Source organism: Ictidomys tridecemlineatus, chromosome 2 (genome assembly GCF_052094955.1).
Source record: "Ictidomys tridecemlineatus isolate mIctTri1 chromosome 2, mIctTri1.hap1, whole genome shotgun sequence".
In the NCBI taxonomy this organism is placed as follows: Eukaryota; Metazoa; Chordata; class Mammalia; order Rodentia; family Sciuridae; genus Ictidomys; species Ictidomys tridecemlineatus.
In genome coordinates, this window is record NC_135478.1 from 89,693,572 (window position 1) to 89,717,606 (window position 24,035).

The 24,035-nt window shown below is 43.9% G+C and overlaps 1 protein-coding gene across 1 annotated transcript; it reads left to right on the forward strand.

Moving 5' to 3' along the window:
• Nucleotides 1–12,893: 12,893 nt before the first annotated feature.
• Nucleotides 12,894–23,904, forward strand: Rfc5 (replication factor C subunit 5). Its single transcript, XM_005329636.5, has 11 exons — nt 12,894–13,095; nt 14,705–14,769; nt 15,029–15,165; nt 16,420–16,499; nt 17,380–17,453; nt 18,480–18,639; nt 19,314–19,395; nt 19,983–20,112; nt 20,656–20,733; nt 21,959–22,013; nt 23,008–23,904. Exons 1-11 carry the CDS (start codon nt 13,031–13,033, stop codon nt 23,102–23,104), a joined length of 1,023 nt encoding a protein of 340 aa, XP_005329693.1. The 5' UTR covers nt 12,894–13,030; the 3' UTR covers nt 23,105–23,904.
• The last annotated feature ends 131 nt before the right edge of the window (nt 23,905–24,035 follow it).

Sequence of the window (24,035 nt, forward strand, 5' to 3'; positions counted from 1 at the left end):
AGACAAATAATAAAACAATGTCAAAATTGTGTGACCTTTTTACCCCAAGTTAATCTTGGAGTCAATCCTAGAGGACTGATACCTAACCATATTTGGCAGATGGAAGTCACACACTTGCCAGAATTTGGAAAATTAAAATATTTGCATGTTAACTTTGATACTTCTTCTGGATTTTTGATGGGCTCCCTTCATGCTGGAGAAAAAACTAAAGATGTTATAGCTCATTGCTTACAAAATTGTGCCACTGTGGGCGTTCCAAAACAGTTAAAAACAGATAATGCCCCTGGCTACACCTCTATCTCTTTTAAATAATTTTGCTCATCATTTGGCATTACTCATATAACAGGAATCCCATACAATCCACAGGGACAAGGCATAGTTGAAAGAGCTCATCAAACTACTAAAATGTACTTATTAAAGCAAAAAGAGGGAATTGAGAAGGGGTATATATTCCCCAAAGATAAACTTAAAATAACCCTTTTTACTCTAAACTTTTAAAATTTGGATTCATCAGGGCTTAGTTCTGCAGAAAGGCACATGTGTCCAAAAAATGTACATAAGCCCAAGGTACTTTGGAAGGATATTTTAACAGGACAATGGAAAGGTTCTGACCCAGTGATTGTCTGGAGTTGGGGTTCTGTTTGTGTGTTTCCACAGGGAGAACAGCAGCCAATTTGGATTCCAGAGAGACTAACCAAAGCAATTTCTACAGACCAAAAAGAAGATGATTTGACTCAAATCTGTTAGAGTCTGTAAACAAGTCTGGATAGTGCCTGGCATTTTGCCAGAGGGAGTGGTTTGTGAAGTAACTCCATCGAGCCATTAAGTGTGGAGGTTCCTTATTGGTTGACTGCTGTATCTAGTTTATGTTAATTAGATAAGCTGTGTGAAATGTATAACTACCTCTGTTGTCCTACAATAAATGGCTCCCATTCCTGCTGTATCGATCTACACAAGTTGTTTGTCACCCCACCCCCTCCCCAGTTATTTTGCTGCAGCCGGACTGTGGCAAAATCCATAACAGCTGATATCCAGAGCTCCAGCTTGGCTATTCTTACATCTGCAACAGTGATTCTCCCACACCTGGAGGCTAATGAATAATGAACACCATTAAGGCCTATTTCAAATGTAAAAAACCTTGAGGCTTGCTTGTGGGAATACCTTCAGACCCATATGCAAGTTACAGGAAGAAGGATGGGATATCAAAAGAAGAGTCAAACCCAGGTGGTAACCAGGATGCTTTTTTCAATATCTAATTTATTATTGCCTTTTCCCACATCATAAAGTTCTATTTTATTTTTTGAGCTCATACAGACCTAGGTAAATGTTTTTCTGATCAGTCCTATTTTTTTTTTAAAGAGAGAGTGAGAGAGGAGAGAGAGAGAGAGAGAGAGAGAGAGAGAGAGAGAGAGAGAGAATTTTTTTTTAATATTTATTTTTTAGTTCTGGGCGGACACAACATCTTTGTTGGTATGTGGTGCTGAGGATCGAACCCGGGATGCATGCATGCCAGGCGAGCACGCTACTGCCTGAGCCACATCCCTAGCCCCTGATCAGTCCTATTTTTCGACTATGGAGTTTTAAACATTGCATTGGAGATTTCACCTCTAAAAACTACAAGGCCTTTACTATTATGTTATGTGTTGTATGTATTGTATTATGTGTGCACACTTCTGTTTTGTGTTGTATGTCTGTATGTGCGTATGTCCATATATCATATATGAGGAGCGCGCATGAAAAAATGGATCCAAATTTTTTTTTTATTCATGTGATTTATATGGTTTTTTTTAAATTAGTTAAACAGCTGTTGAGGATTGATTTTAACGGTGGTTAACAGACCTGTTTGTTTACTTTCACCTTTCCTTTTCATTATATTTAATAATTCTGTTCATGATAATGTAAATTGTTCAGAAAATTGTTTTCTTAGTGCCTGCTGGAACGTTACATAATTTCTCTTTAGCCATCATTGCCAGAATTCCTATCTTCATCCCAGTGCCGGTGAAGACAAAAATAAACTACAGCTTCTTCGATAGCTATCACAGTAAACTGTATAAACTGATGCATCAATGAATAATAACTCAACAAGTGATGCTCAATCAAGGAGTCGATTTACTTTGGGAGGAAATGGACATATTGATGGATTCCTCTGCTTTGAACTGCTTGCAGAAATTGCCTGGACTATGTATCACTTTTATGCATTGTGAACTATCTGTTGGTGCAGCAAATTGTGGTAGTGCTGGGGCATCTTTGCTGATGGTGTCATCAGTGGTACAATTTTTCCAAAAAGAGCCATCATTTGGCTTGGTGTCGTGGCATTTCTGTATCCTCCTCCCTTCTGCTTGTGATGGTCATTTAGCTAAATTTGGGGGCTAACAGAGGCGAGGCAAAGAACCTCACCCCCCCACTGGCACCAAGGCCAAATTTGGGGGCCAACAGAGGTGAGGCAAAGAACCTCACCCCCCCACTGGTGCAAAGGCCTATCCACAAGTATGGGCTGTATGCTGGACCGGTAGTCAATGACAGGTAAGATCCAATTGCAATGGTACCAACCTAAGACAGGAGGCTGATGCCTTGAGGTCAGCTCATCCGATGATGGGTAAGGACCATATGTAGATTTGGACAACCTAAGACAGGCACGGTCCCTAAGCCACATGCTCGTTGTTTAATTAAACAGAAGGGGGAGATGTTGGGAGCCACAGCCCAGTCAGAATGATGCCTGGCATTTGCCAGAGGGAATGGTTGAAGGGTGATGCCAGCAAACCATTGAGATGATAATTTGAATTAAGCTATATATAATTGTTGTGGTGCTGGATTGATTGAATCGTATATTTGACCTTTACTGTCAGGCAATAGGGCGGCTCTTGCTGCCTTGGCTGCCCACTACTTTGGAGTTCCCGTGCAGTTCTCATGGGGATTCGAGAGATTGGATGGAGCCCGGTGAAGGGAGTGTGTTCCCGTGTGGTGTTTGCAGTGCCGATGAGAGTTGGAGAATAATGAGTTGCTGTTTGAATCTACAAGGCTTTGTGGCGGCTTGGTTATTTGTGCCCAGCCAGACTGCGGCACAAGTACAACCCAGATTCAAGGAGTGAGGAAGCAGGAGACTCAACCTCTTGAGAAGAAGAGATGCTATTGTGTGCACCTGTTGGGGTGGGAGGGATTCCTGGTGGCCCTCTTTTCGGGCCATTTCTCACAGTCACTTTCCCCAGACAAATAGCCTTTATTCCATTTATAAAGTTGCTGTCAATCAAAGGGGAAGTTTATGACCTATAGCTCAACTACTAGTGTTAGGTTAGTTTATATAGTACTTTGACTAAAAACATCAAGGTACTTTCTTAAGATAAGTGTTTGAATGTCACTCTTATTTTCAGCACCTACAGTTTCAAATGAGAAGCTGTAATCTCACTTAATTAATATTAAAGCTTAAGCTAAGTTCTTTTGGTCTTTAGGATCTGATGGATTACCTTTTGTTCACCAGTACTGTGTATTTCCTCCCTGGTGGTCACTTAGGAACATGGGGAGAGATGAACAAGTTATGTTGTTTTCTTGTTTCTGATCAGACCATATTGCAAGCTTAGAATAACTTCCGAATTCTACTAATTGTTTTCCAAGAAATAACACGATTTGGATTTTGCAAATTTCATCACACCAAGTTCTCCACATTTGAGTACACCAAGATCTTACCAGTGAAACCCTTCCTGGTGTTAGGCAGATGGATAATTTTGAAATATGTACGTATGGGAATTAAGTTCCGTGACTATCCAAAGACGCCAACCACTTCTATGGCATTTGGAATGATGCAGTGGAAGAATGTTTTCAGTGATGCCCTTTTATGTGTTAATTTTGCAAAAAAATGTATTTCCAATTAGAATTTCAAATCACCTGAGCAACAGAAGAAAATTAGAAGTTGTATCAAAACCAGGAACTTATTTGAATTTAGCATTAAGAAAACATTTTAATTAATTAATTACAAACTGGAGATAACCCATATTCAGCAAGCCAGTTCTCTTTGACATTTGCCAAAATACAACATATTGAGTATGTTGTTTTTGCTTGGTAACCCTTAAATTAAATTTAAAAAAAAAGATACTGAAAGGAGAGGGTATAAAATGGTTTATTACCATGTGATTCCAGAAAGTTTCATTAGTTATTCCTTTAGGAAAGAAACTTGCTTTTGTTAAATTTTGTTCAAATCTGTACTTTAAATGACCTTTAAATTTCAGGAAACTCTTCAAGACACCATTGTCCAATCTTCACGTTAATGAACATGCCAGATATTTTAATCTTTCCCAGGTCTGCCAAGTGTCTTCTGCTTGGAATAAGGTTTAATTGTAAGGTGCTTCATCTTAAAAAAATTAAAAGTTGAAAGAATGTTTAAAAATGTATTCTGATTGTATTTGAAACATATAAAATACCTTCAGGTTTAAAAATTCTTCATAATGACTCTGGGCAAACTCCTCGATTTTCAGTTTTTACTCTCTTGCTTTACTTTCCAGCACTGCATGTACTTAAAATATACATTGTTTTTTTTAAAAAAAAATCACATTGTTATTGAACTTAGGCCAAATGCTTTGAGAGTGTGGGTTTAGGGGGGGACTGTAGGAAGGGGGTAAAATGTCTATAAATAGAAGTTCTTTGTTTAGCATCCACTGTGTAATAAAGTGTTGTGTAACTCTGCCATGCAATGTAAATAATAATAGTAATTTGCATTTTCTTATTACTACACATCCTCAAATGGAATTGAAAGTCTTCTGCTAATATTAAGGTCAATTTCTCACTTCTTTACATGGCCCAGGGTCCCCAGGGTAATGCTAGAGGAGGGTAAGAGTTCTCCTTGTTTAGCACCCAGGACTCACAACACTACACACCCAACCATTTTTTTTTTAATGTCTTTTATTTGTGGACGGACACAATACCTTCATTTTATTTATTTATTTATTTCTGTGGTGCTGAGGATTCAACCCAGTGCCTCACACATACCAGGCAAGCGCTCTACCTTTGCATTTTCAGTCTCACAAACCCAAAAACAGTGTGGTCAGGGACTAGGCCACAGCCAACCTTATTAGCACCTCTTTGTCTTTTTTAAATCATTATGACCCCAGAGATTCTAGCTTGGGCCATTGGACCAGATTCAAGTAGGGAGAACAAGGAAAAATTACAAAAAAAAAAAGAAAAAAAAATTTTAAAGTTCACCAACCTCCAGCCCAAGTGAGTGATGCACACCTGTAGTCCCAGTGGCTCTGGAGGCTGAGGCAGGAGGATCATGAGTTCAAGGCCAGCCTCGGCAACTTCGTGAGGCCCTGAACAACTGAGTGAGATCCTGTCTCAAAAAAAAAAAATATTGGGCTAGGGATGTGGCTCAGTAATTAAGTGCCACTGGGTTCAATCCCTGGTACCAAAAAAAAAAAGTAACATGATTGAGAATTAATGGGACTTATTTTCTGCTTTAGACTCATCACAAAAGACTAAGGGGGATGTTTTTTACCCCAAGTAAATAAGCCTTAGAGTTCTGGGATATTGGGCTTGCTTAGCCTAGGGGAACTAGGGACCTGGAGTTGAGTTATTAAAATGCCAGACCCTTAGAGGGAAGGAGAAGGGAGTGTTGGGTGACAGAGGAGTCTCCTAACTCCTTGAGGAATTCCACAGTAGGCTTGCAGAACAGCTAGGAAGAGCAGAACAATAGGGTAGACACACATTGCTGGTGTTCAGGGCTTGTCAACTAAAGTGTGCCACAAATCGAAGACCTTGTTAAAATACAGGCTCTGGGCCACAGACTGCATTTCTAACAAGCTCTCAAGATTTGTGTATGCTGCTGGTGTCTGGACCTTGCTGTGAGCAGCCAAAGTGGGGATTACTTCCTGTCTCCATATAATTATGGGAAAGGCATGGAGAAGGACCGAGAAGCCTAATTCCCAAGTCCTGTGGCATCGAGAGCAATGACAAAAGTTTTCAATGCTCAGTTGTACACCAAGAGAAAGGACACTATTACCAATAGTCAAAGGAAGCGTTCCAGTGTGTGTGTTAGTTAGCTTTGTGTTACTATAACAAGATACCTGAGATAATAAACTTAAAAAGAAGAAAAGTTAATTTTGGCTCACAACTTTTGTTTTAGTCCTTAGTGGATTGGCCCGTTGGTTTTGGGCCTATGATGAGGGGTATATCGTGGAACATATGATGAAGGCAGTTGGACACCCATGGCAGCCAGGCAGCAAAGACAGAGAGGAGGGAGCCGGGTTACCATTATCCCTTCAAGGACTGGTCTCCAATGACCCGAGACCTTCCCTAGGTCCTCTCTTTTAAACATTCCACCATCTTCCAATAGCAACAAGGTGGAGACCAAGCTTTTTTCACCTGGCCCTTGGGGAACATTCCAGAGCCAAATGATGGCACTGTACAAAGAGCATCTCTCCCAATAGATTGCATGTACCACTGAGGACCAAGGCCCTTCTCCCTCAATTCTACCCTGTTCCTCCATGACAGTCTGGGCCTCTTGAAGGATTGCAGGGAAGGGAAGGAACCCTTAGTCCTTAGTAGTCCTTAGTCAACAGCAGACAAATTTCCAAACCATCTTGGCTCAAGGGGGCAACAGTGGAGGACCTTAAGACCCATCGGTTTAATTTAGAAGAATGAAAATACGTGAATTTTCTTGCAATCAAGTATCACGGAGGGACGTCATAGGAGTCCACACTTTCCATCTCAAACTTAGAATCAGGTTCAAGAATCCATCACTAAATATTCATGAGTTACTCAATCAACAAGAGTTTAGGGAGATGATGAATGAAGTCACCGAGATCTGGTTGATGTGGGGGATTCGGAAAGAGAAAGTCATCAGGGGGAGGAGGACCTAAGGCTTTCAAGTCCCAGTTAGCCAGTCTGGGATTTTTTTCCCGTGGTCACTTATGAGAAAAGGTTTCAAACCATAGTCAGCTTTTCACCACTGTGACTGAAAATACCCGAGAAAAACAACTTAGAAGAGGAAAGATTCATATTGGCTCACAGTTTGCAAGGCTTGGGACCTTGGAGGGCTGACTCCCAAACAGAAACATCAGGGCGGAAGACAGTTAAGTAGCTTATGACATCTAGGGAAGCAAAGAGAGAGAGAAAAGGGCCAGGGACAAGAAACATCCTTCCAAGTCACGCCCCAGGTGACCCACCTCCTCCAACCATGCTTCCCCTACCTACTGTCTCCCTTCCCGGCCCCCGTAGTCCATTGAGCTATGAGTGGGTCAATCCACTGGTGATCCCAGGGCCCTCATGATCCAATCCCTTCCCCCAAGCCCCACTTCTGAGGGGACCCGGCCTTGACACACAAGTCTTTGCCGGGGGGAGGGAGGGCATTGACAAGCTAAACCATAACACACACACTCTTCCAATTGCTCTTGGAGGTTTCTCCCTCCTTCAAGTCCTCACTCTTCATTTAAACATGATTTAGCAATACAAACACGGCCAGGAGAAAGGCCCAGTTTGATTTTTTTTGTGGTTGTTCTGCCAGCATCTACCAAAGATAGCCTCACACACCATTCTCCCGTAAGGACAAGCCTTAAAAATAAACTAAGGCGGTACGTTCTGTGTCCAAAGCCCAAACCCAAGCTAAGAGTCAAAACATGTAGGCCCCCCCTTCTCTGATCCCACCTGAGGAGCAAGTGCCTGGGGGCTGGTCATCCTGTTGGGATTTTCGGATCCTGCTATCTCGAGGATTCAGTATTTTATTAAACCATTTCTAAATCTGGTTGGGATTACAGAAGAAAAGTTGGTGCCTGTGTACATTAATGTCACGGTTCCCAGGGACATACCAGCTCAACCTGCCCTGGGCCCTCCACTAGGGCTAATTCAGGCAGAGGTGAGTGTAACAGGATTTACTACATCTTTACCCAGCCGTTGGTCCGCGACAAATCAGAAGTCACACAGTGATCCTTGCGGTGTGCTGCCGGGAGATTTTTTTGGTTTTTTTTTTTTTTGCATGCTTGTTTTCAGATGTCTTTGTCTATGCTTGACATTCAGGAATTTCATGTAAAATCCAAAATCTGGTTTTCCTTGGAAAAGTGAAAGTTCTGGCAACATCTGGCTGCCGTCCCAGCATTGGTGTACTGGACACTTGTGATACTTTTAGCGTCTAGCATCTGAATCCCTCTTCTCTTCTGGGATGTCCCTGGTCACAAGTCTTGGTGGGAGGCTGATGTCACCCCTCACTATTCAAGCCATATATACGGTTGACCCTCAGAGTTCACCAGGGGTGGGTATCCTCCAAGGACGTCGGGGATATGAAAATTCAGGGACTGAAAATTCAGTCACTTTTATAAAAGGGAGTAGCATTTGCATGGAAACTACTCACATCTTCCGTGTACTTTAAATCATCTCCAGATGACTTATAATACCTATATCCTGTCAATGCTGTTAAGGGTTGCTATGCCGTGGCTTTTGGGGAGTGTAAGACTCTACATGCTTGGGACGGATGCAATTTTTAAGAAACATTCTCATCTGTGTTTGGTCGAATGCTGACTGCTAGGTAATAGTATGTGATCCAGACTCGGCCAAAAAGGCATGTCCTCCAGGCTTCTGAATGAGGTGCTAACTTTAGGAGGAGCCCAGCACAGGGGAGAATTGGGGAATTATTTCAGGCAGAGGAAGCAGAGAAAGAAGCATCCAGCTTCTAGGGGCAGCAGGGGCGGTCATATGCATTGGTTGGTGGACTCAGTGAGGATTTCCTCACTGACTTGATTCACAGGAGTAGCTCTGGCCTTGGTTTCATTTGCATGTCTGGTCTTTGACCCCTTTCTTTTTTATTATTATTTTTTCCTTTTATTTTTTTGGCAGTACTGGGGATTGAATCCTAGGACCCTGTCACTGAGCAACATCCTCAGTCCTTTTATTTTTTTAAGACAGGGTCCCTTTAAGTTGCTGAGGTTGGCATCAAATTTGTGATCCTCCTGCCTCAGCCTCCTGAGCAGTTGGGATGACAAGGATCATCATCCTGGTGCGCCCAGCTTTGTCCGTCTTTTACACGGAGTCCTCCAGCCTCCTCAGTGACTGAAAGTCATTCAATATCTCATTCCTATATTTTCTGCTTAAATCTTATATCTAAGAACTCTGTCCCATGGAGATAGGAGAGAGTTTTCCCCCAACCCTCTTTCTTTATTTATTAGTTTCTAGACTATTTATGCAAGTTTGTAACTCACCCAAAATAAGAAAATTTTAGTCCTGGGAGAAAAGCTAAAGATTGCCTCATGAAAGGATCAGCAAAGTTGTAAGGAAAAGCTTCCCAGTAAGTGTTCCCCCTCCTGAAATCTAACTGGGCAGAACTGGGTCACATACTCATCTCTTAAGCCAATCGGTAGCAAGAGGACTTGGGCTGCTGGCATTGGCTTTTCCAAGGCAGTATTTCAGTTTTGGTTGAAAAAAAAAAGAATCACTTGGGCCTGGGGATGTGGCTCAAGCGGTAGCGCGCTCGCCTGGCATGCGTGCGGCCCAGGTTCCATCCTCAGCACCACATACCAACAAAGATGTGTCCGCCGAAAACTAAATAATAAATATTAAAAAATTCTCTCTCTCTCTCTCTCTCTCTTAAAAAAAAAAAAGAATCACCTGACATGCTTTTTATTTCTTTCATCTTATGTTTTGCAGTCCTGGGGATTGAACCCAAGACCCCGCACATTTTAGGCAAACCTTCTACCCATGAGCCACATCCCTAGCCCTTTTAATTTTATTTTAAGGCAGGATCTCCCTAAATTGCCCAGGCTGGCCTTGAACTTGTGATCCTCCTACCTCATTCTCCCAAATAGCTGGGATTACAGGTATGGGCCACCATATCCAGCTGGGGATGCTTTGAAAAATACCAAAGTGGGGTTCCCACTCTCAGAGGCCATATTTTATTGGTCTGGCTTACCTTCTTCTGGTAGTGGAATTTTTAAAGCTTCCCAGGTGCTTTTAATAGCCCATTCAGTGCTTCGAGTCAATGACCTGATCCAGTCCCCACCCCTCCCCATCTTAACCTGCCAATACCGAGGTCCAAAGAGATGTTAAGTAATCTGCCCAATCAACAGCAAAACAGAAATAAGAAAACCACTGACACAAATGACATTTAAGAAGACAAGTTTTTTTTTTCATTCTCCAGAATATGCATGTGAGTACTGTTAAATAAAATTTATAGGGGGAGAGTTGTTTTGGACTAAACTCTTGAACTAGACTCCAACAGACCAGAGCAAACCAGAATGAAGTTACTTGTGCTAGATAGGTGACATGTGACCAAAATGAACTTTAAAGTGGCCCAGTTTTCCAAAAACAAACAAGTAGAAAACAACCAGGAGCAACCAATTCAAAAGGTCCAAAATCGGCATGCTAAGAATGTCCCTTTTCCTTTTCTTTCTTTCTACTACTGGGCAATATCCCCAGCCCTTTTCTTTTTTTATTTTGAGACAGAGTCTTGCTAAGTTATAGTCTGACCTCGAATGTGCAATCCTCCTGCCTCAGCCTCCCACCTGAGTAGCTGGATCATAGGTATGTGCCCCTTGGCCCAGCCCCTTTGGCTTTAATCCTTCATATCTGTCCATGTGCTGTGGCTATAATAAAATGCCTAGATAATGTACAAAGAAAAGAGATTTATTCCACTCACAGTTTTGGAGGCTGAAAGTCCAAGACTAGGTATCCCCATTGGCTTATCTGGTGAGGCTCAAATGGCAGATGACATCATGATGGAAAAGGAAGTCGGAGGAAGATTCAAGAGTCTCGCTTGCTGTTTTAGAATAACTCATTCTTGCAGGAAGAGCTAATGCACTCACAAGACTAATATCAATCCCTTCTCAGGGCTGTAACCAGGTGACCTAGTTAGTTACTTTGAACTAAGCCCCACTACTTAATTGTCCCAGCCCTTCCCAACACCACCACAATACAGTGTGCACCAGTTTTCAGAAATGTGACCTCTTAGGAACACACTCAGGTCACATCCAAACCATGGTACCCTCTAAGGAAAGTAGCTGCAAAATTAAAAATCCGCATCTTTCTTGTCCCTTGTTTCTGTTTTTTTTCAGTTTTTTTCCTGTTTAAAACTCACTCCTTCGGCTCAGCTCATAGTAGCACCCTTCTGTTTTATAGATGGGATGCTGTTTGGTTTATGAATTGCTAATAAAAGCCAAGTAGATCATTAAACTCAATTTATTGAAATTTTGTTTTCAGACCACCCCCATTGTTTTTCTTAGAATGTGAAGTCCTGGAAAGTTCAAAGACTGAGAAGTATCACAAGGTGTCCACCACACCCATACTTGCTCAGTGGCAAGACCAGTTGGATCCCTGCAATTTGAGTTGGAAGGAGAGGTATATGGGTTAGAACAAAATTGACTTCCCCCTGGCTTGAATGTACCTGGTTTATCTTAAGATGGTATTAAAGACTCAGGTGGATCCAGGGAGCCAGGGTATGATTGTGAATTCCTACCTATGATTCTAGTGGTTTTATCTATTTATGAGATGCTGTGAAACCCCGCAGGAAAAACTAGCCAGGCTTACTCAGGGGCAATCCTGGCAATTATGACTCAAGATGGCTGCAGTCAGTCAAGCTGTCTACATACAAAACTGAACATCAGATGCACAAAGCATTTTATGAGAACTTATTCCAATCTTGTTTGAATTTTTCAGCTCAAGGGGTGATGTCATCAAGCAAAGAGTCCTTAGAAATTCCTTATCATGGTGGTTGAATGAAGCCCCAACATCATAACCTCATCAGTCAATATGAAAGAAGAACCACATAGGTGGAGAGTGTTAGAGGGAAGGGGAGAGTACAGAGGTAAGGGGCCCGGTATTTTTCAAGTTTTATTGTGTTTAGTTCTCACAGTCATCTTTGAGTAGATGTTACTGGAGGAGGAGAGAAGCAATCTGCCTAAGGTTAAGTGGAGAAAGTGGTACACTAGTGACCTGAGCAACGAGCATTCAAGTTGGTCTTGGAGGGGAAGGAGAAAGCAGAGGCACTGTTGTCCCAAATGCTTTCTGACCCCACTTTCCTGGATCCCCAGGCAGGAGCAAGGGTGCAGTCATAGCTACACTGGTATATCTGCCCTGTGTCCTACTCTGTTCCTAAATCAGGTGACAATGATATAATTGGGTACAAGGAATACAGCTCCCTCTGAATCCAACTGCTGGTCTCCTCTAGTATTTTTATCTTTTTCATTAGGTTAAAAAAAACAACTTTATTATGGACATTATACACACTCATTATTGGAAAATACAGATCAACCAAAGAGAAAAATGGTCCAGCATCCCCTTACCTCAGGAAAAACACTATACTTTGGGTCCCAATTCTCCTAAGGATTTCAGATCAACAGGACGCCGTTCTGTTTGTTAATCATCCCTTTCCAATTTGCACGAACTAAGCAACCCGAAGTTTATTTTTATTATTATTTTTGTTTGTTGTTTACACTCTGGAATCGCTTCCTGGAGGTTGGTCCTCTAAATTTTGCTGGGCAAGGGACAAGGATTCGGGAAATAGGTGGGTGGGAGTTCTGTTTGGGGTTTTCAAATCCTAATATTTATCTCCCGTCCTTGGGACCGAAAGGTACTGCGAGCCTTTTCTCCTGTGGGCATTTCTATTCAAGAACCGTGCCTTCATTTTTTTTTTTTTTTCGCTTCAGCTCTGGCCGCTTTCTGCTCCTTTGCACGTAGGTGTCTGAACCCTGGGGACAGCTGGCCTCAGCCACGAGACCTTAATTTGTAATGACATCTGGCGGCTGCAGGAGGTGGTCTTGCCTCTTGGGCTCCGTCTCTCTGGAACCCCCTCGGTGTCTGAGCGCGCGAGGCTGGCTGTAGGGAGGGAGGGAGGGAGGATGGCGGCCCGCACCTCCGGTAGCCTAGCAACCGGCGCCTTAGCAACGGAGAGAGGGCGGGGCCGCGGGAGGAAGTCGGAAGCGGGAAGCCAAGTCTCGCGAGAATTGGGTGGCGCGCGAACTCTGAGCGACAGGGTTCGGGAGGGCGTCCAGTCGCGGCAGGAGGCTTGAAGGTGTTGAGGGACGACGGCAGCGGCGGCGGCCCGGGTCACCTGAGCCTCCCCGCCATGGAGGCCTCAGCGGCCAAGCAGCAGCAGCAGCCCGCGACAGTCAAGATCAGGAACCTGCCCTGGTATGAGGCAGCCCGTCCGCCGCGGAGGGAAGCGGGTCGGCCGCGGGGTGTTAGTTAGGGCTGATGGCAGTTTGGGGACTTCACAGTGGGATGGTCGCACCCCGTTCTGACCCTGCCGACCTGGGCCCTCCCACCGCCCTTGCCTGGCCCCGGTTCCCACCGTTCTATTTCGAACTCTTGCCGGGCTCCCCCGTGTCCCCCATCCTGTCCCCGCAAACGGAAAGTGGCTTTCGCGCCTGGGAACAGCCCGAGGGCTCCCATCCTGCCACCGAAATTCGCTCTTCCCTCCTGCGGAACCTTCAGTGCCACCGACTCTGTTATTCGCTTTACCGAACGACGTCCCCTCTTGCACGTTTGATCTTTTAGAAAGGCCCCATAAGGTAGATGCTGTTTGCATTCAAATTTTACTTGTGAAGAAAGTGCATTTTAGAAAAGTTAGAAGACGGGCTTGGGTTTGCATCCAGATTGTCTGGACTCTGAACTTGCATTCTTCATCCTCCCATTGCAACGACTATATCTTAGTGATGCTTTAAAGACTTTGATGGGATTTGGCTTGATTTAGAAAAACTCCAGGCTCTTCTTGTGTAATAACCAGTTACATTTGTTATACTGAAAGCCACATAACATAAAATACATAGTTGTGACCATTTTAATATATAGTTTAGTGGCATTAAGTATGTCCAGAATATAGTTGTCCCACTATCTTCTTCCAAATATTACCCCACATGGAAACACTATACTTGTTGTCACTCACTTCTCATTATCCCCTCCTCTCCCACCACAGGCAACCACTAATCTACTTCCTGTCTCAATGGATTGGCCTGTTTGGGACATTTCATATAAGTAGAACTATACAATATGTGACCTTTTGTGTCTGGCTTCTTTCACTTAGCATAATGTTTTTAGAGTTCGTCCTTTATTCCCTTTTTTTATATTTATTTTTTAGATGTAGTTGAACACAATACCTTTATTTTATTTATTTATTAATTTTTATGTGGTGCTGAGGATCAAACCCAGGGCCTTGCACATGGTAGGTGAACACTCTCCCTCTGAGCCACAACCCCAGCCCCATCCTTCATTCCTTTTTATGACCAAATCATATTTCATGGCATGCATAGACCACATTTTATTTATCTATTCATCAACAGATGAATAGATATATTCAGATTCATTTTGAATATTTCAAGTTCATTTTGAAGTGGAAGGTGTCCATCCTGGGGGAGATTATAGGCATATGGCTGAAAAGATGAGATTAGAGCTGTTTTCAACCTCAGCACTTTTGACATTTGGGGCCAGATTCAGGGATGCCAGGAGGGTGTGGACAGCATAGCTGTCCTGTGCATGGTAGGATGTTTAGCAGTGTCCCTAGCACCTACCCATGAGATTCCATTAGCCCCCTCCACCAGCTAGAATAATTAAAAGTGTCTGCAGATGTCACCAAATGTTCTCCAGCAACTAAAACAGCCTCTGGTTGAAAAACTGTGGTCTGTCTTCAAACTTAAAGGATTTGTTTCTTTTCTCTTTGAATTGGGATATGAAAGACTTCTTTTGCACATAATATAATATTCTTGTATTTATATATGTTGTAATGTGCTAAATTACATTTCAGGGTTGAAAAATACCGGCCACAGACACTGAATGATCTCATTTCTCATCAGGACATTCTAAGTACCAGTAAGTATCCATGTGTCAATTGCTGTCCCACTTGTAGAACCTATGTAAATTTCTTGGTGATATTGTCTCTGCTGAGTAATCACTTTAAAGAAACTGTTCGAGCTTTCTAAGATGTGGCTTTACAGTTTTTCTTACCTGCATCTGCCTTTGATTGGGACATTGCATTAGGTTGAAGTGCATTCAGCCCAAGTCAGAGAGCCACAGTGAATGAAGCAGCTTCCAAAGACTGCTGGCATCTCTCTTTCTTTCTGATCCTCAGTTCAGAAATTCATCAGTGAAGACCGACTGCCACACCTGCTTCTCTACGGCCCTCCAGGGACAGGAAAGACATCCACCATCCTAGCCTGTGCTAAACAGCTATACAAAGACAAAGAATTTGGCTCCATGGTCCTGGAGGTAAATAGGATTATTCTTACTCTACAAATGACTAAGGACTCTAGCCTTTTAACTTTAGTTCTGCTAATTTTATTTTACTTTGAAAGTAAGCTGCCCACTGGCAGTTGGGAGAGATGGAATAAGGTGTTTCACTTCACCTTTTGCAGTAGTGGTCTGCATTGGCATTGCCAGGGCAGTTGCCTAGGTGTTTTTCTTTCCTGTCGCCAGCTTTTACCAAACTTTCCTTGATGGCACTATTGCTTCCTATCTGCTGCGTGGCCCTTCTTAACTGTTCTCCCCATTCCACTGCCCTGTTCATGCTCCGAAGACTGAGCTGTACTAACTATAAGCTCCCTTGCTCTTTGGCTCCTGGTTGGCTTTGGCTGAAATGGCCGAGGTCAGAGGACAAGAAAATGATGGCTGGACCTATCCCCAGGGTTAACAGCAGGCAGCAGCCCCCACTTGCAGGCCCATCCCATGGTAAAGGCTGCCCCACAGCCTTCTCCAGGGACTTCCAGCCTCTGCCTCCTCCAACACCTTCAGGCTTGGGGGTGATAACAGGTACTACAGAGCCCTGGGAAGCCCCATACCCCACCAACACATTTTAAGACATCTCTTCGTTTAATTCTCATTAATCGTGGCATACTCAAATGCCATCTGAATATTGTGGGGACTTTGACTGATGCATGTAGATCACAGAAATCTAAAGATTTTCTTTTGCAAGGGAAACATTTGACTTACTCTTTAGACATGGGTCTCAGAACCTCACTGCTGCCACTGGTCCTACCTCAGTACATTTATAATGTGGTGACCCTGAGTTGTTCTGGGTTATGATAGATAAAATTAGCATTGTTCTGTTCTTTCCAGACATCCTCTTTCCTAGCTTGCGCTAGACAGTTTGAGATACAGATGCAGTTATACAAAGATCGGCTCCATGGTCTTGGAGGTAAATAGGATTGTTCTTACTCTACAAATAACTAAGGACTTCACAGGTGCTGTTCAGGGTAACCAGGACAATTTTTTACTTCCCAAATTTGGGTAGAAAGATTGTCCTCAAAGGGTGAGAGAAAAATTGCCTTTCAGAATATAATGTGATGATTAAGTTTTTAGTATAACTGTCATCTTTTTAAAAAAAAAAAAAAAGATTCTCTCTTAGCCATCATTAGCCTGGAGAACTAGTTTGCTGAACTGGATTGATGAAAAGATGTATTAAAATCAAGAATTCATATAGTAAACAATGTGCTTTTCACTGTGGCTTCTCTCCTCCACATTTAGCTGAATGCTTCAGATGACCGAGGAATAGATATTGTTCGAGGGCCAATCCTGAGCTTTGCCAGCACAAGGACAATATTTAAGTAAGACTCATTTGTGTAATTTCTCTCCCTAGAAATTTTTTAAAAAATATTTTTAAAATTGCCAATGGATCTTTACTTTATTTATTTATATGCGGTGCTGAGAATCAAACCCAGTGCCTCACCCATGCTAGGCAAGCACTCCACCACTGAGCCACAACCTCAGCTCTCCCTAGAGGTTTTGATCACTGAGATGATACAGCTTAATTTTATTATTATTATTTTTTAAATTTTCAGCTTAAAAAGGCAAAAATGACTTTGTCAAAGCAAGCATAAAAAAAAGAGAGAGAAAGTTCAGGGGGTGTGGTAAGAAATGTCATGAAGCTTGTGTTACTATGAAATATTCTCTAAACTTGCATTAGCAGTTTGACTCTGGGAAGCATGGACTTTATTTTGATAGTTATCCGAGGACTGATTGCATCCTAAGTCTAGATGAGCGGGTTTGAAAAATAAATTGAGATTAAAATGAACCAGGATAGTGGTTTGAAAAGAAGAAAAAGGTAAAGAGGCTGGGGCGTACCTGAAGGAGATGGAAGATGCAGATGGTGGGCCTGGCGGGGCTCTGCAGAGCTCAGGCGCAGCAGGTGCCAGGCCCTGGGTTCCATCTCCAGTCCCAGGATGGACAGAGCAAATGAAGGGGGGGTGCAAGGAAGGTGCAGGCGCAGAAGCACAGGCAAGTACGGGCTAGACCTGGGTCCCCAGTACGGGTTGAAGGAACTAGGGTCGTTTCCAGTCTGTGTGACCACACGGTGCAGCTTTGGTCAGGGTTCTGGGAGAGCCGGATTTCATGATCAGGCCTGAGACACAAATGCGAAAATGCAGGTTTGGGCCTGGGTGTTGAAGAGACTGGAGAGTCTTGTAGACGTGCCGTTTGTCTTCGTAGGAAAGGGTTTAAGCTAGTGATCTTGGATGAAGCTGATGCCATGACGCAGGATGCCCAGAATGCCTTGAGAAGAGGTAAGAAGAGCTGCTAACATGTGTCCACCCGTGAGAGCCCTGAGAGGAGAATTAGGAGTTCTGGATGTGAGATGCCTGTATGGCTTATTTTCCATCTTGTTCGTCTTCTGGTCCAGAGGCTTCTTTGGGTACCTTTCTCCATGAACCCCGTGATCCAGACAAAATACCCTGTAGCCAGGGTGTCCCATTGCAGCAGCTTAAGGACATAAGCCCAGTAGGGACTTAAGTATGACCAGTCACTGGTGCTTTGTCCTCCTTTGTGGCTGGATTCAATTTTAGGTTGGGAATTTGAATCTCTTGATGGTTCAAATCAAATTTCTAAACTATAGCCCTTCTGTCCTCCACACCGTTAGATGCAAATCAGCTAGGAGAAGGATGTCTAGAGTGTGCGCAGAAAGCTGCCTGGCTGCTTGCCGAGCTGGGCAGGGAGCGGGAGAATGCTGCTGTCAGTCCCCAGGAGCCAGTGTGTTATTTCTTTGTAGCAAGTTCTGGGGGAGGAGGAGGCAGTTGGCTGTCTTCTGTCCTGGAAGCTCTGGCAGCCTTTCTTCAGCATCGTGTTCCGCAGAGTGACTGTCAGTCTGAGCAGATCCCCATGTGGGAACACAGGGTCCCTGCAGAACGATACTGGTGTCTAAGCATCACTCGGCTCGGGTTGCTGCTCCCTCAGAGCGCTCTGAGGCCTGCAGATAAGGTCTACGGGGAAGTGTGCAAAAAGCCAGTCCCCCCTCCAGCCCACCATGCCACTTCATGTGGAGGGCAGGCTCTCCTGTACTGGGCTCAGATCTTAAGGGATAAGTTGCCAAGATGCTGCAAATCATAAACCCTGACACTTTCAGTAGCTTTTGAAAGAAGATCTCTGGTCCCAAACACCACAACCCCCTGTTTCCTTGCAGGTAACTCCCCCACTTGCATGTAGTGTTGACTATTCCCGTGCCCTCCTGGGACCCAAGAAAAGGCCAGGGTTTTAGGTCCTTTGAAGAATTGGAATGGCCTTTGACCTCAGGTGGTTTTATTTTTCTTCACTAGTGATTGAGAAATTCACTGAAAATACCAGATTTTGCCTCATCTGTAACTATCTATCCAAGATCATCCCCGCCTTGCAGTCTCGGTGTACGAGGTTCCGGTTTGGTCCCCTGACACCTGAACTCATGGTTCCCCGCCTGGAACATGTCGTAGAAGAAGAGAAGTGAGTACATTGTAAAGCAGGAAAGTCGAGGTCTTGGGATTGAGTGCAGCACAGGTGGGACCCTGGCTCGCTGGCTGGTGACGTTGTAAATGACTTAGCAGAATGCCTGGCTCAGGGGAAGCATCGGGGCCACCAGCTGCTGTCGTTTTCTCTGATATCTCTTGGACAGTATTCCTCATAAAAGTCATTTGACTCTTCTCGATTCCATCCTCCTCCCCTGGAAGCTGTCCCAATTTCCTCCTCCTCTGTCGCTGTAAACCACATGCTGCCGAGTCCCTTCTGCAGGTGCTGCCAGCCTCTCCTGACTAGAAGGCAAGGTTCTGAGGCATTCTGTTCTGAATGATCAGACGCCAAGCCAGGAGCCAACCCAAGCAGCTGCTTATTCTGAAGGATGTGTTTGGGCTCTGTCCCCATGGTCCCACAAGGGCTCTTTCTTCTCAGGGTGCTCATAGTAAGATGGCTTGGACTTGTCTTTCTAGATCTGGGGTAGGCTGAAACTATACGAAGCCCCTGTGCCTAGGAACCAGAGTGATTTTGATCAGGAGAGTACTGTTAACTCCTTTTTTTTTTCTTTCTTTCTTTGGGGGCCCTGATAATGTGAGGCCATCTTGTTCCCTTGGGTGAATGCTTGTGCTGTCCAGGGACGCTTAAATTCCCTGCCTGTTGACTTTCAGAGTCGATATAAGTGAAGATGGGATGAAAGCACTTGTGACTCTCTCCAGCGGAGATATGCGAAGGGCTCTGAATATTTTGCAGGTATGGTTTTCCTCAAAGTAAATCTCAAGTCATTGCTTCAAAATAACTTTTTGGGAAAGGCAACAGGACAATCAATCTGTAGCTTCAGAAATCTAGAAATGGTAAGACAGGTCTCACAATGTCCCAGACCTCCTTACTGTTTGTATTTGGCTAATTGAAAAAAATCAGTCAAGCCAGGTACAGTGGCACAGGCCTGTAATCCCAGCAACTGGGGCGGCTGAGGCTGGAGGATCGCAAGTTGGAGGGCAGCCTAGGAAACTTAGTGAGACCCTGTCTCAAAAAAATAAAGAAAGGCTGGGGGTGTAGCTCAGCGGTAGAGCACCTTGGGTTCAATCCCCAGTACTGCAAAAACAAGCAAACAAAAGAAGTATTTGTCACAAATAAGGCAGGGGCAAGAAGGGGTTCTGCAGCTCTAATAACAACAAGTGGCCAGCTCCTGGAATAAGGCTACCTCTGACCTCTGTGGAAAATGGCAGGGCCCCAGTTGTCCTGGGCCCTGGTCACATTTCTGCTGCAGTAAGTTCTTCTTGGCCACCTGCAGGTTGGCAGCTGCTGACAGCCTCAAAGATCTCCCCCTCTGTCTGCAGAGCACCAATATGGCCTTCGGGAAGGTGACAGAGGAGACTGTCTACACCTGCACAGGGCACCCGCTCAAGTCAGATATCGCCAATATTCTGGACTGGATGTTGAATCAGGACTTCACCACAGCCTACAGAAGTACCCTTTCTTGTGTGCTCCACCATGGTTAGGGCCTGCGAGGGCCCCCAGAGCTCAGGCTGCAGCCAGCATCTGCACCTTGCTAGCAGAGGACGTCTGGCTGCACATGACTGGCCAGCCTGTTGTGGGAGCAGGCATCTGTAGGCACAGCAGGTGCTTGTCTTTAACATCCCACAGTTTTCACTAACAGCTCTGGCCTGGGTCAGGCATGAAGCAGCATGGCTCACAGACAGGAGGGAAATAGTCCTAGGGAAGAAGATGCAAGGGTTTTAAAGCAGTCAGTGTTGATGCTTGTTTTGCTGTAAATCTAAAACCTCAGAATAGTGAAAAGAATGCATTTTGTTCTGTTCTGTACTGGAAGGAAAAACAACTGGGACTTGTAGAGAGCACTTATTGAAGATAAAATGTAGGAGAAAGAGTTGGGGCTAGGAATTGGAAGAGAAGCAGCCATGTTGAGATTAAAGCCATCAGGGTTGGGATTCAAAATCCTCTGCAGTGTGTTTGTTCTGGAACTTGTTCTCTGCCTTGACTGCACCTCCCCAGATATCATGGATTTGAAAACTCTGAAGGGTTTGGCGTTGCATGACATCCTGACCGAGATTCACTTATTTGTTCACAGAGGTAACCTGCTTTGTTTCCTGGCTAAAAAGCTGTGGCAGTCACTCCCTTGGGTTTCTGGTGGTTACAGAGGGAGCTCACCAGGCTCTATCTTTCTTTCTTTTTTTTTTTAATACCAGGGATTGAACTTGGGGGTGCTTAACCACTAAGCCACATCACCAGCCCTTTTTTGTATTTTATTTAGAGATAGGGTCTCCCTGAGTTGCTTAGGGCTTCACCAAAGTGCTGAGGCTGGCTTTGAACTTGAGATCCTCCTGCTTCAGCCTCCTGAGTCACTGGGATGACAGGTGTGCGCCTCTGTGCCCTGCACCAGGCTTTATTCTTGAAGCAAAGAAACAAGGAGGAAGTATTATAAACCTGACCCTCAATTTTTATTAGTTTTGTCTTGCTGTTTGAAATTTTGTTCCAAAAACCTTGTAATCTCTGGAATTGCTGGATGAATAGGAAAAAACTCCTGAAGACTAACTTTACTTCTTCCAGGGGTTTGTGTTTTACAGCAGTAAGTAGAATGTTTTGATTCACATTTCTACAAGAATACTTACCCTGAGGAGAGGGGGAGGGGAGTCTGTCTTAATGTCAGCCAAAGCAATCTTAAGGACTCATCTCTAGCTCCATGCTTGCTGGAACCTTCTGTAGAGTGGATTCTCAGCCTAGGCAGCACCTAGGGATCACACCAGGCATTGAGTCAGCTCTGGGGAGGAGCTGGGTGCAGCATTTTTTCAGGCTCCTGTGTGATCCCCTGCTCAGTCGTTTAGAGCTGTTCCCTCCTCAGTCTCCGCAGATGGGAGGCCACCTGGGTCGGGGACTGGGCTGGCCTGTGTAGAGCCAGCTGCCGTGGGTGTTCCTGAAACTGAGAACTCGGCTCTCCAGTTACCTTGTAGAGCCACCCAAAAAAAAGCAGTGTTGCTGGCCCTTCTGTGTTCTCCTTGTCACTGTGGGATCTCATATACATACTCACACTCACACACACACTTTTTAAAACTACAGTATTAAGAATTACAAAATAGTGAATGAAAAGTATGAAACTCCACCATTTTTACTTTCGTAGAGATCTGGGAACTTGTGATCAGTCTGAGGCCTCAGAAGTCCACTTTTACTATTTGATGTTTAAACTCATACTTGTCGGGAGAAGTTCAGTGTTAAAAGTATACTTTTCCTCTGGGTTTTTTCCTTTTGGGGTGGTGGTAGTAGGGGGAGCCCATGCTCATTTGATTTTGTTTTCCCTCAGTGGACTTTCCATCATCAGTTCGAATACATTTACTGACCAAAATGGCAGACATTGAGTGAGTATGAATTTCCCAGTTTTAATTCTTTTCCGCCCCCAGTGCACCCCTGTTGTGAGGTTTTTCTTTCCACTTGTGTGGGCTTAGCATTCTTGATCACCTCATTTGTGGTATAATCTAGTTTGGGATGACAGTAAATGGGATGTGGCAGAGGATGGAGATGCTTATTTCAGTCAGCACAAGGCCAAGCAGATCAGTTACATATTTGAGATGAGGGCCTTTCCTTTGGCCTCAAAGGCTTCACCCACATTCTGAAGATGCTCTTGTTTTGGGGGAGACGTGCTCCAGTTCAGGCTTGTAGGTCATTTGGGGACGACCAGCTCTCCAGGCATTTTGGCATACTGAAACATATTAGGGGGGAAAGTCAACACAAACTCAATTTTCCACTTTGCCTGGTTCAGTAAACACTGTTATTAGCCCCTAGTGAAGCTGGCAGCTATCATTTAAATAGACAGAGCATTGGGTTCAAACTAGACGTCAGTATAGGCCAACTCTAATTTGCTATCACTAAGCTTTCATGTGTACAAATTAGGTCACTTATCACTATGCTGTATGATTTTGCTTTTGATGGCTGGGCACTTAAAAGGTGTAAAGATGAACCGCCTGTGTCCTGCTCTACTTACTAGACCACAGACTCCCATAAGTATCAGCCCAACTTCACAGTGAAATGTCAGTTACAAGGAAGGAAATCTCCATTTTAATTCCTCTTAGTGCAGCTGGTAGAAGAAATAACCCTTAATCACATGAATTATGCCCCTCTAGAGAGTTAGAACAAACTAAGTCCAGAACACTGCTGTTGGTAGATTTAAAATTTGTCTTAAAGTTTCAGATTACTAAACCAGTATTAGAGTAAGGAAGGAGTGTCAAGGACACCTGAGTTTGCTGTCAAGGTTCATTTTGGATCAGCTCCCACGCCCCTCCTTTGCTCTCCAGTTCTCTTACCCACAGGCAGCTCTCTGTGATGTTCTTTATTCTCGTGTTTGTTTTATTTTAGGTACAGGCTTTCTGTTGGCACCAGTGAGAAGATTCAGCTGAGCTCCCTCATTGCTGCTTTTCAGGTTACCCGAGACCTGATTGTGGCAGAGGCCTAGGTGCTCCAAGCTGATCTCCACCTCTCAGGGCCCATCCCTGACTGGAGAACAGAGGACTCAGTTATAGGTGTGGCTGTAGAATGAAGCCAGTCAGCCCAGGTCTTGGAAAACTCTGGTCCAGGATGGACGAACAGATATTTACAAAGTACTGTCTTGGTTGTTTGAAACACCAACATAGAAAACAATTTTAACATATACCCATCACACTGCTTTTTACTTTTTTAGTATTTTTACCCTTTAGTTGCTTGGATAACAGGAAGTTGGCCTACCCTTTGGTCTGTAACATGAGGTTTTCTAATCTACTGTGGTCCAAATGTCTTTCAACTCAAGGTAATCACCTCCAAAGTTTATCAACCTAATATTTGGCATTATAAACTTTATAAACAAGTTCTAGTGAATTTCTGGCCCAAACTGTTCTATTCTTATAAAACAGTGAACACTTAATCTTTTTGTTTCCCCTCTTGCAGTAGAATTTGTAGCAGGTTTCAGCGGTGTGGACAATAGGAAAAAACTTGAAATTTTAAACACAGAGCTAGCCTCTGAATTGTGCCATCCCAGGCCATTGCTTACACTAGCTTCATACTGGGAGGTCCTGTCAGATGAAGCCCAACCCGAAACCTGGACCTGCTCAAAGGACTGATCCCAAAGATACAGTAGTCTCTTTTACAGTTTTGCTTTAAAGTAAGGCTAAAGCAGCTAGCTTGGTGCTCACAAGTGATGCTGCTTCTTAGCCAGTGTTAGAAATGCTGACTTATCTTTATTTGTACTGAATAAACTTTCTTTTAGGCTGTTCCTTACAATGGTGTCAAATTCTTAGGCCTCCGTTTAACAGTGGCTCAATTTCAGTTTTTTACAAGTGCAATGTGTTCAGTAGAAACCAGATTTCTAATTTTGACATTGGGCTGGACTAGCAACATGCCCTGCACTACTC

Bases quoted from the DNA above. Each gene is read 5' to 3' on its own strand.
- Rfc5 (XM_005329636.5), top strand. From the start codon at position 13,031: ATGGAGGCCTCAGCGGCCAAGCAGCAGCAGCAGCCCGCGACAGTCAAG. The intron at 15,166-16,419 runs GTAAATAGGATT...CTCCACATTTAG, and splicing joins TTGGCTCCATGGTCCTGGAG to CTGAATGCTTCAGATGACCG. The intron at 17,454-18,479 runs GTAAGAAGAGCT...TTTCTTCACTAG, and splicing joins CCAGAATGCCTTGAGAAGAG to TGATTGAGAAATTCACTGAA.